This window comes from Chenopodium quinoa, unplaced genomic scaffold, assembly GCF_001683475.1.
Source record: "Chenopodium quinoa cultivar QQ74 unplaced genomic scaffold, ASM168347v1, whole genome shotgun sequence".
Lineage (NCBI taxonomy): Eukaryota > Viridiplantae > Streptophyta > Magnoliopsida > Caryophyllales > Amaranthaceae > Chenopodium > Chenopodium quinoa.
In genome coordinates this window covers 5,351,013-5,368,753 of record NW_018745684.1, presented here as the reverse complement: position 1 = coordinate 5,368,753, position 17,741 = coordinate 5,351,013, and the positions used below count along the sequence as shown (strand labels likewise).

General features: G+C 33.8%; 2 protein-coding genes across 2 annotated transcripts; one reads left to right on the top strand and one right to left on the bottom strand.

Annotated features, from left to right (window-relative positions):
- Nucleotides 1–8,535: 8,535 nt before the first annotated feature.
- LOC110717518 (F-box protein SKIP16-like) lies at nt 8,536–14,480 on the top strand. Its single transcript, XM_021896238.1, has 5 exons — nt 8,536–9,041; nt 10,267–10,950; nt 11,681–11,893; nt 13,901–14,007; nt 14,157–14,480. The coding sequence occupies exons 1-5, from the start codon at nt 8,826–8,828 to the stop codon at nt 14,233–14,235; spliced, it is 1,299 nt and encodes a 432-aa protein (XP_021751930.1). The 5' UTR covers nt 8,536–8,825; the 3' UTR covers nt 14,236–14,480.
- Nucleotides 14,481–14,825: 345 nt separating this feature from the next.
- LOC110717983 (wall-associated receptor kinase 4-like) lies at nt 14,826–17,326 on the bottom strand. The gene is made up of 3 exons (XM_021896785.1): nt 16,612–17,326; nt 16,472–16,558; nt 14,826–16,015 (listed from the first exon to the last, which is right to left on the bottom strand). The coding sequence occupies exons 1-3, from the start codon at nt 17,324–17,326 to the stop codon at nt 14,826–14,828; spliced, it is 1,992 nt and encodes a 663-aa protein (XP_021752477.1).
- Nucleotides 17,327–17,741: the final 415 nt, after the last annotated feature.

Genomic DNA, 17,741 nt, shown 5'->3' with positions numbered 1-17,741 from the left:
CACACTAAAAACAAACAAACAATACTAAACCCTACATGGAGGGATTGAATATAATCACCATACTGTTGGTGATCTTTATTGGCTAAAAACATTAAATTAAAGAAGAATTTGGGGCTTACCATCGATAAAAATCGATGGCAGCCCCTAAGTTTTCCTATGGTGGCTAGGTTAGAAGAGAGAGAACAGAGAAAATTTTAGGTTTTTTTTTTCTTGACCACATTAGTTTTTAGGCCAATTAAACTAAAATGAAATTGGAATATTTTATATCTCACAAATAATACCCCAAAGTTGCAAAAGATATGAAAGGGAGGTAGTAATTTTTTTTGCTCGATTTTTTTTATATATTATTTTACATAGTTAATAATGAGCTAAAAACATATGTATTATAAGTTCTTTTATTATGATTACATGCTTAAGCCAATATTTTTCCAAAATAACAAAAAATAAAGTTTTAAATAACAATTTTTTCACAAAAATAATGTAGGTAATATGAGAAACAATTTAAAGTATTAGAAAAATCATTTAATATAATAAATAAATCTATAATTAATTATAATAAAATATAAAAAACGAATAAGTCATATATGAATCTCAAAAAAGAATTCAAATCTGTATTCGGTACATTAGAAACAGAGTTATATTTGTTGGGTCCAAAATAAAATTTGAAGATCATGATCTTATGCAATGGTTTTGGATCTAACAAATCTAGACATGATTCTGGATCCTTTGCCACCTCTAACGACGAACAACTACCTTAATTTTTTTTTTTGGATACTAAAATTAATTCATTAATAAAAAGACATATGGCATCTACAAAGATAATAGAATTTTACAAATACATAATTTGAATCAAATAAAAATATCTTTCATAAAAACTACGACCGTCGAGCAAATCTTAAAATGTGGAACACATCTCCCGCTTATACCGCTGGAAAATACAGCCATATTGGAGAGACAATTTAACGATCCCTTGTAGTCGCGAAGATGATTTTCATCGGATTCATCTGATCGTATTTAAAAAATTGAAAACCTTTGCGACTTCGCATAATTTTTCACCAACGAAACAATTTCACGACACCATCAGATCTTTTATCCCGGATTTAAATCTAAAGAAACCCCCCCTAAAAAAAGGAGGAAAATCCTGTCTTTCGAAGGAGGTCGAATAACATTGCCTTCGAATGACATCGACAAAACCTTGTCTTTCGAACGAAGTCGAATACCTTTATTTTGAGAGAGAAATCATTATTTTATTCTCTTTTTTATTCCAAAATAACTATCGCGCACACATTCGCCTCCTCTAGATGTCTATTCTCACATAAATTCTTGCGTGGACCTGGTCCACAATAATATTATTGTGGACCTGAGATTTATATACACGCATAACTAACGTTATTTGGAACATAGTGACCGTAATTTTAACATAGTATCCTTATTTTTTAACATAATAACCTTTATTAAAACTTGTGTGACCTTTAATGTTATTTCTGTTTACATCCCAAAAAATTAACCTCTTATAGCTTTTATAATGTCACAATCGCTTTTATTTCAACATAATAACCTTTATTTTAATGTAGTGACTTTTTTTCATATGTGGTCAATTAAAGGGCTAATACTTGTAACATATACTTGGTATATATGTTTATTGCGAAATTACAAAGGATCCGAAATATGGAAATTGGTGGCTTGTAGTAGGGTATAAAAGCGTCATACAAGGGTTTTGGCCAGGAAAGATATTGAATGGATTGGCAAATTCAGCATATGGCCTCGTCGATCAACCTTTACCGCCCATGGGAAATGGTTACAGAGGTATCGCATCTCCACAATATGCTGCTTATGTTATTGAATTTACAGTGTTGGATGAAAATTTTAAGGAAGATTATAACCCTGTAGAAACTGAAACGTATATTATTGATGATCCGCATTATCTTGCAATTGATTATGGATATTCGAATAAATATGGACGCATAATGTTCTATGGTGGTACTACTCCATAAATATGATGTACGTAGTGCTACTCTTGTATTGAAAGACATTAATAAATTTCTTTAACTTTTCAAGAAATTTCATATCAAGTATTTCGTAAGATCCGGGATGTTTGAAAAGCGTTTTGGACCAAGAAAATGAACCAAAATGAGTGTAATTATCGGTTAGGAAATTATTTGAAAATCATAATTTATTGTTCATTAGCTTTATACCTTTTAATTATTAATTTTGGACAAATTTGATAGGAAGAAAAAGGATTCATTGATAAAAGATTGTCAAATGACACTTACAAACAATTCCTATCAAATCTAAGAAAAACCAACTCAAGTAGATACCACCACAAAACTATTTACGTCGCAGATACAATCAACAATCATCTTAATAAAAATTTCATTTAAAGAAAATACAATGTGATCAGCACAATCATCTCGGCTAGAAATTCAATAATGCATAGTCGTTTGGGTGCGAAACTCATGCAGTTCTCTTGATTGTTACGGTGATTATGAAACCCTGTATCTTCAATCTTCACCAAACAAACAAATAAATTAAAGAAATTAATTATAATAGAAAAACTCCATCTCTCAAGGATGAAATCTGATTATTAAAAGAAGTTAAAAAGCTTTTTGGGGCTTACAATCATCGGTAAGATCAACACAAGTGGGATTGAAGCCTCTATAAAGATTTAAAACTAGAGGAAGAAAATAGATATATGAAAGAGAAGGAGAGGAAAGGAGATGAGCGAAGGAGACCTTCACAAAAACTGAAAAACCATGAGATAAAGGGTAGGAACTTGAGAACCCTCCGAAGGAAGAATCCCTAGAGGTTAATGAAAAACCTTCCCATAATCCTAGAGGGAAATGTTATTTTTAATTGAATAATTTATTTAAATCATGGCAAAAATCGATTCTTAGCTTACATATATCGACACAATACTTTAAATGACACGTTTATTATGATTATTAAATAACTTTTAAGGATAATTAATTAGAGATGTGTCAATTCCAACTAAGGAGATACTCCTTCTGTTTCAGAATAATATTTTTGTTTATGTAAATCGATACAAGTTTTTACCCATCTTTAATTTGACCGCAAATATTTTTAATCTTACACTAACAAAAATTATAAAAGTTAGATGTTAATAATGTACTCACCAAGACGAATCAAACTTGATCCCACATAACTATATTTGTTCTTATAGATTGAGAGTTTAAATTTAGAAGATTCTCTCTTATTTTTTAAAAGTCAAAGATTTCAAATAAGAATATCATTGTGGAACGGAGGGAGTACTTCCTTAAAAGGAATACGTGTGAACTAGTAAAAAACGTAGAAATATATATTACTTTCCTCTCTGAAAGCTCGACTCACATGTGGGATCTTATTATATTCGTTATTCTGTAGTCATTTCATAAATATAATTTGTTTCCTTTTACGTACTCCCTCTGTCCCTTTATTTTTGCCCCATTTGACTTTGCACGTTCTCTAAGACACGGGTTAAAACATTTATATCTCCATTTTCATACGCATAAAAACAATAAAAAGTTAATATTAATTAAATTTACAATGAGAAGAATCAAACAAGATCCTACATGACTATATTTCTTTTTGTAGAACAACGGAAATTTACGATTAAAGTTTTTAAAATTCGACCCACATTTTTGCAATGGGGCAAAAATGTAAGGACGGAGGGAGTATAATCTAAAATATTAGTGCTCAAAGATAATGGAGACCGCACATGCAAAGTAAAACAAGTTTTCAAGTATTATTATGTATTTTTTAATATTTTAAATTACCACCCTTTAAAATAAAAAAGCTAGATGTCATCACCCATTGTCTGAGTTCGGCCAAATTTTCGACCTTAGGGCCCACATAAGACGCATTATTGTGAGTAAAATGCTTTATTATGGCAAAATGCATTGGGACTTTCTAATTCGTTTTTCTTGCTTAGCCTATACTCCGTACTATGGGTCATCAAACCACTTGATACAACTTAATCACCAATTCACCATGGTATATCTAGTGTAAAGTATCATATAATTAATGTGCTCATCATTGGGCAACTTTTTTTTATTTTTTTATTTTTTTTGACAAAATGGGTAAACATTGTTAAAACAACGATTCAAGCTCATTTGCGGTAACAAAATTATAGTAGTATATCACTTTAAAAAAAAAATACTGCATTTCATCAATCAATATATAATATAATAATTAATGACACGTGTTACTTCCTGGTGTTGTTTTTTCCCTTCAAAACTTCTTCTATATTTTATTTTTATTTATTTTTTTCCAATGCGGTCATTTACTTTCTACTTACTATAAATTATATACAAAGTATTAAATTGTGATATTTTTGATATACACATTTTCCATATATGTAATAAAATATCTTCCATATCTTTTTTTTTTTTTTTTTTGAAGGAATAGTTTCCATATCTCTTACTTCGTATATTATAATCTTATATATTTTAAATGAAAAAAAGAACAATACATTATATTTTATTCCTTAAAATATTGTGTATGAACACTTAACATATAATAGATTTTAAATAAGCAAGGTAATTTTGTAACAATATTAATATATCTTAACATTATAAGCACTTAATCTATATATATTTAATCATGTAAGACAAATATTTTTTTTTAATTAAATAGAGGGAAATTACCGTGCATGGCATGGGACCTAATCTAAGTAAGATAATAAATATTTGACGCAATAATGTCATAAACAAACTCGACGTATTACAAATTATTAACAGGTACAACAGGAATTATGTTCCAAAAAGAAAATATCTAATATACTCAAGTGTACAATAATTTCCCTCGAAATAATCATATTTACAATTTGGGCATCGGCAGCCACGTTTCAAAAACCAATTGTCGATGCAATGACAGTGGAAGCTGTGCCGGCACGTCGGAAGAATCCGAAGCAATTCTCCGTCTTAAAACGGATAAATACATATGACACAATCTTCGTTAATAAATTCTGTATGCCTATCTACATAGTATATATCTAATGGACATAATGTCCATTAGATATATACTATATATTTCTACGGGTAATTTACGTTGGACATAACGTCCAGCTAAATAATAATAACGACAAAAATAAGCTACTAATACTATTACAACAATAAAAATTGCGACAAAAATGGCTACAGCATTATTTCTCAGGAGACCGAGCATCCCCTTTGTGCCTTCTGATTTTCCATGGACTACCGCCGGCAAGGTTGCAAGGTGCCTAGATTAAGTATCGATGAACTAATTAATGTTCAATGCAACACGTGTAACAACCCGATAAACTTACTAGAAAATAAACAATGATCGAAAGAAATACGAAGTATTTATTATAACTTTATTGGAAAATAATCATCTCATATAATGTACTTCAAATCTTCAATTAGTATAATTCATATTTCTAGCACAAGATGTCAAGATTAATATTACCAACTTAATAACATTACGCAATATTATCAACTTAACAACATCTATATTTTTGCCATTCTCCCAAAAAAGCTATATTTTATTATTTTTGCCTCAATATAATGTCACAAATTTAGGCATGTTGATAAGGGAGTACAAGAATCCTCTTGTATACTTCAATTTGTATGGTTCAGGTTTCTAACACATGATATATATTTTGTAAAAAACTACTTTATATACATCAAATTTTGTGAATAACTACCTTATAAGAAAATTGTTGTAAGAAACTACCTTATAAAAACTAAATGTTGTAAGTTGCTACCAAGTGCTTGATTTAACAATGAAAGAAAAAGGGAATTAGGGGTTATAAGCGGGCTATGGAGAAATTGGGTGGGAAAAAAGAGAAAAAATGATGTTCGGGTCAGGTAATGGGTCGAGTTCGGATCGGGTCAATTTTGGGTCGGGTCATTTTCGGGTCAAATATGTTCGGGTCAAAGTCAAGTCGAGTCATGTTCATGTTGTTCCATTTAATTTGTGGATCTAGCTCAAATCAAGAATTTAATATTTTATTATTGTTATAATAAGAACTATCAAATCGGTTTATGAGCATGGCTATAGTTGAAGATGAACAATTTAAATTATTTTTGGCACCAGACATATCTAGTTCAATAAGGTAGTTTAGTTTGGAAAATTTCGAGTATTGGGTCTGTTCAGGTCAATTTCGGGTATCGGGTTTGTTCGGGTCAAACAATCCGGGTCAACTTTGGGTCGGGTCAATTAGGGTGTCAGGTCAACTCTATTTTCGGGTCGAGTATGGGTCGGGTCGGGTCTAATTCGGATTTCGGGTCATTGTATTTGGGTCAATTTCGGGTCATAGGTCGGGTCATTCGAATCGGGTCATCAGGTTTGGGTCAGGATTGTTAGGTCTAGGCTTGTATCTCAGAAGTCTACAGTTTTTGTGACGAGTTTTGAGATTTTTAGTTAAAAATTGCTTGGACTGTGTATATATGCTTGTTTGGACTTTTGACATTTATTGATTAAAGTGATAACTTTTCTCCGATCATAGAAAAATCATAATATGCAACAAGTTGCAAGGCTCTCGCGCGTGAGCGAGGGTATTACTACATAGTACGGAGTATTACTGTATTAGAATAGAGTATTGTGCTAAGTCGATCTCATAATACACCTCATACATAGTATATACGGGTTGGTCACGTGTCAGGAAGTTCAATATATATATTGCAGAATTGGAGAAAAATGCCCAAGTTTTGCCGGTTTTCTTTTCTTTTCCCTGCACATCGATCAACAAATAGCCCTGTCTGACATAACTAATGAAGTACATTAATGTGTACCAAAGTCCGAGTAACATAGTATTATGATAGAGCATTGTGCAAGATCTTATAATAGACCTCATACATAATCTCCTATTGCAGGCAGCAGGATCTGAAGTACATTATACTTGGTATGGATCGGAGAATGGAGCATTAAAACAACGGTTAGATAGTTTATCAAGTGAGTAATGTCACTAATTTGTATAGCCAGATCACTTTCACCTGCATGGTTCTAGAGTACTTAGATTCATATGATTTTCTGCATCAATGGAATAACAATATGCCTAAACATACAAAATCATGTTTCAATGGAACAGGAAGTCTTAGACAAAGAACTTGCTAGGCTTCAAAACTTGTACCAAGTCCTGCGAAATTTGAGCGATAATCAGGAACTGCCACGACAGAAGCAGACTCCACAATTTTAATAAAACATTTTGATTTAATTAAGAGAGTCTAGAATGACCTTGACATACCACGCATGTAAATTTTAAGTGGTATATAAAAGCGATCCTGCACATCTCCTACATTCCATTTCACTAGAATGCTAATGGGTTTTTGGCATTAAAATCGAAGGCCAATAATGTATGAGAAGGGAGAATATGTTAATCACCTACCTTACATATCAAGGGATGATTCATCATATGAAAATAAATACTTTTAATTGAAGTTTGAAGGTGTACACAGGCTTTGTTGCAAGCTCTCTTATAGGTGGATCATGGAAAATATATCGTTAGATGATTTACATACGCCGGCCAAAAAGCTAGGCAAAGGGGTGCTAACATAAACATAGGGCTGAATCAATTTCAGTCACATTCATAGAAACAGCTACCTTTTCTATGACAGCTTCTCCATCAGCATCTTGCTTTACAACCTTAACTTGCTAAAAAGCAATCAACAACCGCATAAAGAAGGAAGTTTTAAGCTTGCTAAATTTTCATCTTACATGTCTAAAAGTCAACCAAGAGTTCTTGGAGAAAGAAAATTAGCACGTCACTAGAACAACCTCGGCATATGTCTGCCGGTTGATGAAGTCCTTCTAGTTAACAAGACATGGAAAACAAAATCTAGAGTAAATGGTATTGGCCGGCAAACACTACCTTGTACAAGGATGAAGCATACATATCCTCTATTCCTCTCCAAAATATAACTTGAAGAAGTGTTGCAAATTGAAAGGGTTCCAATAATGGACTATATATGTAAATTGGTTTAATTTTCAAGCCAATACATATGAGAAGGTCAATGTGACCCACACAAACTTATACTCTGAGGTTGAGATGATGGAGTAGTGGCATCACTCTCACATCGTATCCTTGTGATTTAGGGATCAAACCCCATGGGACTCCTTTTGAGGGATTTCCCTTTATCTTTCCCCTCAAATAAAACCCCTTCTTCTTACCATTATAAAAAAAAAAAAACACACACACACACAAACTTATACTCCGTAATATATACTCTTGCTTACACAAATAAAAATGCCACACAAAATATCCATAATCAACACCAAATTATAACTCTTGCGTACACATATGAGTATACCACACAAAAAGTTTCATAATTACCTATCGTATTCAACCACACAAAACAATTCCTCACTATATGAAAAAAAGGGCTGACCGGGTAATAGGCTTCTAATTTAGGGATTGAGGGAATAGATTAATTATAACTTAGGATACATTTTCCTTTATCAGACCCAACTTACATCATTGAAAATAAAAGATATTATTAGACAAAAAAAATATATAAAGAGGACATTTTATTTAAAATATACCAAGATCGTCACTATTTTAAAAATAGATATATCTCGTGCACTAATATGATACATTGTGATAATAAGATTCAAAGACGTCATTACTCACTACAAATCCTATCTACATCTCGCCATTGTCTCGACAACACACCCAAAAAAAAAAGGCAACAAATTAGGAGTACAAAAATAGCCTCCACGGCTCCACCTCATAACATTTGTTGTTCCCCAAGTAGAAGAAGGCGAGGCCACACCGCCACACACCCCAGCTTCAACTCCTTTCTCGTGTAATTGCAAACCTAATTACAAAACAAACTAGGCAAACACATGAACTGCTGCAACACCAAGAAATGGAAGCAGAAATAGGAATTGAGGGTTTAGGGGATCTAGCAATTCAAGTAATCCTCTCAAAATTAGACCCAAATCACACTGCTATTGTTTCTTGTGTTAACAAGAAATTCAAGGGTTGGGCTTCTGATGATTTTTATTGGTCTAATCACTGTTCCCGAGACCTTAATATCTCTACCCCCATTGACCCTCTTGGCTCCCCTGCTCCTTCTTATAAGGTATTATCCCATTATCCCATCTTTTTTATTTTATTTTATTTTAGTTTTAAAATTTTTTGTTTTTTGAGGTCTTCTATATTGAATTCAGTGTTTATTCTTGGTGTGTTTTATATAATTATGTGATATGATATGGGGGTATTCTGTGTTTGATTAAGGCTGATCAATTGGGGTTGATTTTTTTTATTTTTTTTATTTATTTTTTTGATGATTTTCAGAGCTAAATTGTGTGATTCTGTGTTTTTTCTGGGTAATTTCGATGATTTGGGTAGTAGCTGATTGGTATTGTGTTTTGGTTTCGAATATATATAAAGGTTGATGCTTTTCTTGAGAAAGAATGTAGCTTTATGTGATTTATGCTTTGAATTGATATTAATTGAAATGTAAGTTTTGTTGACTAGTGTGGCTGATCTGAGTGAGATATTCTACTTTTGACCATTATTAACCGAAAATGACTGTAGGTTTGTTGGTTGATATTGTGTATGATATTAATGGGATTAATATGGTCTGACCATTGAGAAAATGTTTGACTATGTCAGTGTGATCGATTCATATAGTTAGGAATTGTTTTGTGTATCTGAATATATTAAGAAATTATGGAATTTTTTGTGTGGCATACTCATATGTGTAAGCAAGAGTGTTATAAGTTTGTGGCGATTATGGGATGTTTTGTGTGGCATACTTATTTGTGTAAGCAAGAATAATATAATTTTATGTCAGTCACATCAGTTTTCTCTTGTATATTGACTTGAAAATTGAACCAATTTACATATATAGTCCATGATTGGATACAGAGTATTACTTTGCAACAATTCTTCTAAGTATAATTTGGAGAGATATGTATGCTTCATCCTTGTACATCGTAGTCTAGGCTGGCCAATACCATTTACTCTAGGTTTAATTTTGCATGTCTTGTTACGGTGTTACCTAGAAAGATTTCATCAACTGGAAGACATATGCCGAGTTTTTTCTAATGAAATGGTAAATTTGGACTTCTATCTTTCTGTCTCCAAGAATTCTTGGTTGACTTTTAGACATGTAAGATCAAAATTTAGCAAGTTGAAAATTTCTCTCTTTACGTGTTTGTTGATTGCTTGTTGGCTGCACCCTTGTTAAATCATTATCTTCTCTATATTTTTTTCCCCTTCTTTTCTTTCTCCGTTCTCCCTCACAAAAGAAAGTTTGTCTACCTGCTGATCTCAATTTGGATTATTGTTGGTCTCCCCAGGTAGCTTATCGACTATGGAGGGAAGCTTTCATTATGTATCCCTGGCCTCTTTTCAAACGTGTCAAAAGGTGTTGGGATAGTCTTAAAAGTTGGTTGGAAAGCAATTTTCCGGAGGTGCTTGCAACTTTGAGAAAGGGTGCATCTGAGGAGGAGTTAAATGATGTGGAGAAAAGCTTAAAAGTGAAATTGCCTCTTCCAACAAGATTAATTTATCGTTTGCATGATGGTCAGGAATATTCGGAGAACCTGTTGGGTCTTATTGGAGGGTACTTTGTGTATAACCACCTGGTGAATGTGAACTTACTACCTTTAAGGCATGCTGTTATGGAGTCACAGAGCATAAAACGTGACTTAGGTTTTTCTAATGCTTCCAAGTTTATTGCTGTAGCTTCCTCTGTTAAAGGAAGTGAAAAGGTCTTCTGCCTTAATTGTGTAAATAATCAACTGTATGTTGGCACCGCTATGCTTAGAGAAGACGGTGAAATGATTCCTTGTGTTCCTGATGCATTATTGAAGTCTAGTAGTAATCAACAGTGTGATGGAGTGTTATTGTGGTTGGAAGAACATAACCGTCGTTTACACAGTGGTATGATTACAGTTCTTGAGCAAGAAAATCTGAAGAGCATTAGTCAGTTTCCAGAAAAACCACCTCTCTGTTCCACTGCTGTGACAAATGGTGTACAGGTACTGTAGTTGGAATAAAAAGTAAATATATTGAAAAGATCTTCTATGCATGCTGAAATAAGCTTTGTTTTATAAATAGTGTGATAACAAATTAGCAACTATGCGTAATTGATCCACGTTTTGTGGTGAAATATAATGAGCTACGTTCTATTATAGTTCTGGCCCTAAGGGATGATTATTGTTTAGAAGAGGTGTAGTGAACTTACTATTTTCTAGTTTATCCTCAATTGAGCACGGATATTGTTCATTTTAGTAGGATATTTGATGTAGAAGACTTGACTCATAAACAAACATTTGGTTGCTTGTTTCCTGAACTAGTTAATTTATATGTTTACCTATAGTCACCCAGTCATAAATTTGTGTCATAGATGTTGAATTTCTAAAATGAGATCTATGGAGATTCAGAATGTATACTTATATGAAGTTTTGTTCATAGCATGCAATGTCTTTTTAATTAACTAGGAACGGTCTTAACTATTCGGAGACTAATCAGACAGTCCCAGCACCTTTTGCATATTTGATAAGACTGTTTAATGAAGGATGTTAATAGTTAGGACTGTGATCAGTTTTCCCATTTTTCAAAATAACAAGTTGGAAGTTTGGTGTACTTGTACTTGAAATAATCCTGTTTTCATGCTTGCTATTGCTTGGGTTGAACTTTCTTTATTTTAATTCTTTTTACCTTTCTCCTGACATCAACCTCATCTTATAAGTGCAATGTTCATGTCAGGTCCGTGCATCTGCTGTGCTTGTTCCAGAGCAAAGTGAGCTTGTAAGCCCCAAATTTATGTTTGCTTACTCGATCCGGATGTCCCTTTTGCCTGAGGGATGTAAAGTACATGGAATGACATACGATTCTTGTCAACTTCACCGGAGACGTTGGATCATCCGAGAAAATGAGGTTGTAATGCACGATGTTAATGGAGAAGCTGTCATAGGAAAGGTAGCCTTTATCTATAATTTTCATAATTACCTTTTTGCGATGAATGTGACTGAAATTAATTTATCCCTATGTTTATATTAGTACAGCTTTATCTTTTTGGCCACTGTACATCTAGCAATATGTTCTCATACATCTAATAATATGTTTTCATGATCCAACTCCATGAGAGCTTGCAACAAAGCCTGCAGCCTACCTATTCTTTAAGCCATTTCTGAAATAAGTCTGTCTGTGCTCTGGATTCTTACTTTCTTAGACATGAATTTATAATAAATTGACAAAACTGCATAACAATAGCTGGAATTAGAATTTCAACATATTGTAGTTATTGGTGCAACCTTATAACTCTCTTCCAATTAATATACAAGATGGTTAGCAATCTTAGCATGCTGAATTCATTGTCATGGCAAAAGCGGATGAGTCCAGTCATCAGTATGCTGCTTACAATTGATGATCTACCTTCATCACTCTTTACATTTCACCTTGTTTGGAATTTGGGATTAGTGCTGATTTCTATCTTTATATATCCTCTGGAACCTAGAGGTAATCAGCAATATAGTTGAAGAGCTTAATTGTTGTCAGTCTGAAAATCTGTTCACATAAATTGCTTCCACCTCAGCTGAAATATGCATCTCAGATTTTAAACTGTGACTTAAAGTAGAAATTTCCTTAAATTCTCATTGCACACAATTCAATTTCTTATTTATAAGGGAGAATGCCATGCCTGCTCCTGGTGTGTCATTATCAGCCAGTTGATTCCTTTTTTTTTTTCCTGATCTAATTATAAGCTTATGGGTATGGTAGGAAGTGAGCCTTTTTTTTTTTTTTTTTTTGTGCTCTCGAACTGTGCTTGTCAATAGGTGATTGCTTGAACAAGACTCGAGGAACTGTACCATAGTTTGTTCAGGGTTATCATCCACAAGGTGCACTAAACTCTGTACTTATGCGTAGTCACAATCCTGGGCGGTTGTTGCTTTATTGCTCACAGTCTCAGTTGTGCCTGGAAGTAAACTCTTCAAATCTGTTCATTATGTGATGCATTACAGTATTTAAAGATAACCCTGGTCACTGTTCTTAAATGACTCCTTGTACACCTTGTTTGTTGGCCACAGTTCAACTTGCTGAATATGAACTTTGTTCCTCTGTGTCCTCTGAGTCCTCTGATAGCAGGCGAACCAATTTGGTTTATTGTGTTGAGTGTTGTGACTGTTGTGCACCTTCCTCTAATTTGGAACATTTAGGTCCATGTTATTAATGTCAACTTGTCAAGTTTTAAGGTTCCAGTAAGTCAATCTCGTATTCTCTTAGCTCTTGATATCCATTAGCCGCAATACCACAAATCTTAGAGCATGATGGTTTAGGGGATATTTATGTGGGCACAAAACTAAAGTTTAATGGTTTCGTTTGAAAGAAACTATCAGCTAGGGTGTTTAGTGACCTCCTGTCAGTTTAAGTTGGGCGATCGTCAAAATGGGGTAAACAACTTCCAGTATACCAGCAAAATTTACAATTGGCCAATGGAAGTAATGTTTCTTGCTTTAGAGCAATATATTGTGAACCAATCTTTTATTTTATAATTTAAATGATCTATCAGATAAAAGGTGCATACTCTTTGAAGTGCAGGGATATTTCCCTTTAATTTAAGTAATAGATGCATGAATTGAGAGAAAATGAAATTTGCTTCTCTCTTCATTCGACTGAGTTCATTTCCCTGTTTCTATTTTCAAATTCCCATTTCCGAGTGCTTTAGTTGCTACTCACATCTATTTAATATACTTAAAGGCTGAAAACAAAAATTATATTCAGCTGAGGATTTGATAATAGCCTAAAGTCCTGTCCTTAAGAATTAGATAGATAAAAAAAATTCTAAACATTTAACAAGTGCTGCATACAAGTTCTGGTCAGATTGTTTGGGAAAGATAAACTTATTTAGTTATTTGAATTTGAACTGCTCACATGACATTCTTCAATCTTTCAAGTTTGACAATTTTTTTTCTGCTTTCCTTTCAGTACCCTTTGCTGCTTCCCGGTGAGAAAGAATTTGTATACGAAAGCTGCTCAAATCAGCAGCGTACACCTGGTTCCATTGAAGGTTCTTTTACATTTGTCCCTGGAAGGTATTGGATACCTTTTATTCTCATACTATCACAGTTGTGAAATCCTTAAATATTGAACTTGTTACAATTTTTTATGCCTGCCATGTTTTATTTTCTCATTACTATCATATGGTTAATGGATGCTGAATTTATTCTCATTTCCTTGGTAGATTGGCACAGCCAAAAGGTGATCCGTTTCAGGTTGAAGTGGCTCGATTTCCGCTTGTTATGCCAGACTACATTTTCTGATGGACACTTCTTAAGAATAAGTTCCATGACTCCATCATTCATCCAACATTGTGTGACTAGCATCGTCATCGTCATTTGTATCATAGTTCCTCATCTTCTTAACTTCAACTTAGTTTTGGGTGCTCTGTATACTACAAATGTGGATTGTTTGCTTTTGTGAGTGGCTTGTGAAGTAATAACAGGCTTTTCTGTTTGCCTGCTTAAGCCTATCTATTGAAGTAAAGTTCCTTCAATTCACTTTATTATTGTACTTTTTTGTTTGTTTGTTTGTTTGTTTTTGTTTTTTGTTTTTTCTTTTTTCCGTATCAAATTTTTACAAAGAGCAGATATTGCTGCAAAATACGTAGCAGGGAAAGATGCTTACAGGAGTTCGTATAAGCGAGATCTAGAAAGGCGATTAATACATACGCAATTTGACAAGTTATGCATGAAAAATAAAAAATGATTGTGATTTAGTACAACACTTTACAATATATATTGCCAGAAGATAAAATATATGAGTTATTTTCTTGCATAGTTTCATTAAGACCATACTTCAACTCAGTTAATAATGTACAGATAATTTGGCAACCATAAAATTGATACAGCAGTTACCTTCCACCTCCCAAAGACGAAACTATGCGTGAATCATATGTACTTGAGTCATAACCAATGCTACATTCGCCGTAATCTGATATTGACAATTCTCCGAGCAAAAATTCACAATCGCCTTCTTGAAACAATTCATTGTTACTCCATGGATGCGATCCTTTTCTTTTAATTGTTTCGAGTTCTATTGCAACCTCCTTCATCGTAGGCCTTTCCTCTCCTTTTAACATCAAACACCATTTAGCTAAAATGGCCACCTTTTGTATTTCTTCAACTGTTTCCTCGCTCACTATGTATTTGTCAAGTATGTCAAACAATCGGCCTTCTTTCATCTTTAGTATGAAGTGCATAGCGAGGCCTCTTTCAGTTTCGGGTCTATCATTAGATACCACCTTTTTCCTAGTCAATAGCTCCAACAAGACGACACCAAAACTATAAACGTCGCTTTTTTGAGTTAGTTCACTTGTTTGCATATATTCGGGATCCAAATACCCCCATGTTCCTAGCACCATTGTTGCCAATTGGTCTTGGTCTGATGGAACCAACCTTGAAGCTCCGAAGTCTGATACTTTAGCCGTGTACCTTTCATCTATGAGTATATTCATCGACTTCATATCTCTATGAATTATCGGTGTTGAGATTGTATTGTGTAGATATGATAGCACATCAGCAACTTCGGATGCTATATTTAAGCGCACATGCCATTTCATTAAGGATGCTTTGATTGGGTCGTCTAAGTGGTCATATAATGTCCCATTATTGATGAACTCGTACACCAATAGTGGTGCTTCGCTCTCAAGACAACAACCTAGCAACTTGACCACATTTTTGTTGTTGATTTGTGATAGAACAAGAACTTCATTAACGAATTGCTCAACTTGGTTCGGATTCACCTTGAGTGATTTTTTGATTGCGACAACTTGATTATTTAGCAAAATTCCCTTGTAAACAATGCCGAAACCTCCTCTTCCAATTATATTTTCGTCGCTATAATTATCAGTTGCAATTTCTAGCTCTTGTATAGAAAATATTTTCAATATGTCAACATCTTGTCCAGAGAGTTTACTATATAAAAGCAAACCACCATTTTGTCGAAAATAACTTTCTCGCATATTTTTGAGTTGTGTTTTCCCATGTTTCCAGTGCAAGATAAATCCAATCACAAGCATAATTATGGTACCACCACCAATACCTACAAAATGAAAATGCCGATTTGCTTATTATTTAAAATTTTGAGATGGGCACGATATACAATATGTGGTAGTCATATATAAATGTAGAAGCACCTAGACTTGGTTATTGGACAAGTTGGATTAAGTCAATACTAAGTCATCTTGTATAACACCAAAGCGCTAGCTAGTGGATTAATAGGTGCAATGATTGGGCTAACTCATACGCAAATTATAATTCTCAATAAAATGAAGTATATGATTACTTATAAGTAGAGCTGACAAATGAGTTGTGTTGTGCTAGACTTAAGGGTATTAATTAGCCTAGTTAGCTCATTAGGCTATTTAGGCTTAGCTCGAATCTTTCACAAACAGAACACAACAATGCTCGGCTTGAGAAACTCATGAACTTTTTGGGTTACTAATAATAATGATATAAAACGAAATAGAGCTTTAACATATTTGAGCTATAGGCATACCTGCAGTGACCAATACAGGAATGAGCCAAGGCTTAGGCTTTGCATGAAGAATGCAACGATCAGTTGTAGTCCCATTGCCGTGGTAGCCTAATTGTACTCTACAGGAAGGGCCAAGCCTTGGTAGTACTCCATATCATGACTTAAATATCTTCTGTTAAACGTAAACACATCTTTTGCAACTTGAAATGCAACATTGCACGGGTTAAAAGTGTACACAGAACTATGGTTGTTAAAACTGTCTAAATACACTGTAACGTTGTTAATTCCGCCGGGAATAGAGGCTTGACAACAACCAACACCGGTACATTCACCGTCTATCACATCTTCCGGCTCTACACATTTAGTCATGCATCCTGTTCCATATTCCTTGTCACCTCTAACCCCCGAAAATGTGGCATAGGTGTCACACCCTATAGCAACTAATATGTTTTTCGTGCTAGATAAGGTAAACGTTACAAGGTTGAACCAAGTCATCCAACTGTTAACATACCCGCTTTGGTTGTAACAATAGTAAGAAACTGGTAATTTAGAATGAAAATCTCCCTCTTTTACTGAAATGTTGAGTATTCCGAAGTTGGTACCAAATATTGTAGGAAGGCTATTATGATGATGACTGCAATTGATTTTGAAGCTAGGAAAAGGTGTAATATCGGGTTGTTCTAAGTAACAACCATCTTCGATACCAAATGGGTATGGAATGCTAACATTTCCACATTTGTCTGAGCAATGGGAGGCGATTACAAGGGGCATGGATGGTGTTACGGCCTTACCATCCCCGGCGATGAAAGGTGTAAACAACAACCACACGGTAATCATTGTTAAAATGACCATAGAACATGAATCAATGACACCCATGCCTAAAGGAAAAAAATCTTGTTTGAGAAATGGGATTGCATGAATTATCAAAGGCTAGAAACTTGAGTGTTATGTGACAATTGACAATTTGTAAGCACTATACTATATATGTACTAGTGATTTTTAAGGAGTCTTAGGACCTATTTATATTGAACTCAACAACTTAATTAACGAACATTCAAATTAAAAAATTGGAGCCATTTTTGAAAATTTCTAGGTGATTAGCTTGAAATGTTTGAATCCCAAAAGAATTAGCTAGCATACCGTCACTCTTTTTGTTTTAATATTGTCATTTGGTTTACAATATATTGATGTAGTAATTTAATTGACTAGCGAGCTATTTGTCATATTCAAATCGCGTTGTTAACACAAAGTTTGTGTTTAAACATGTTGTGTGGAGCAATAATTTTACTTG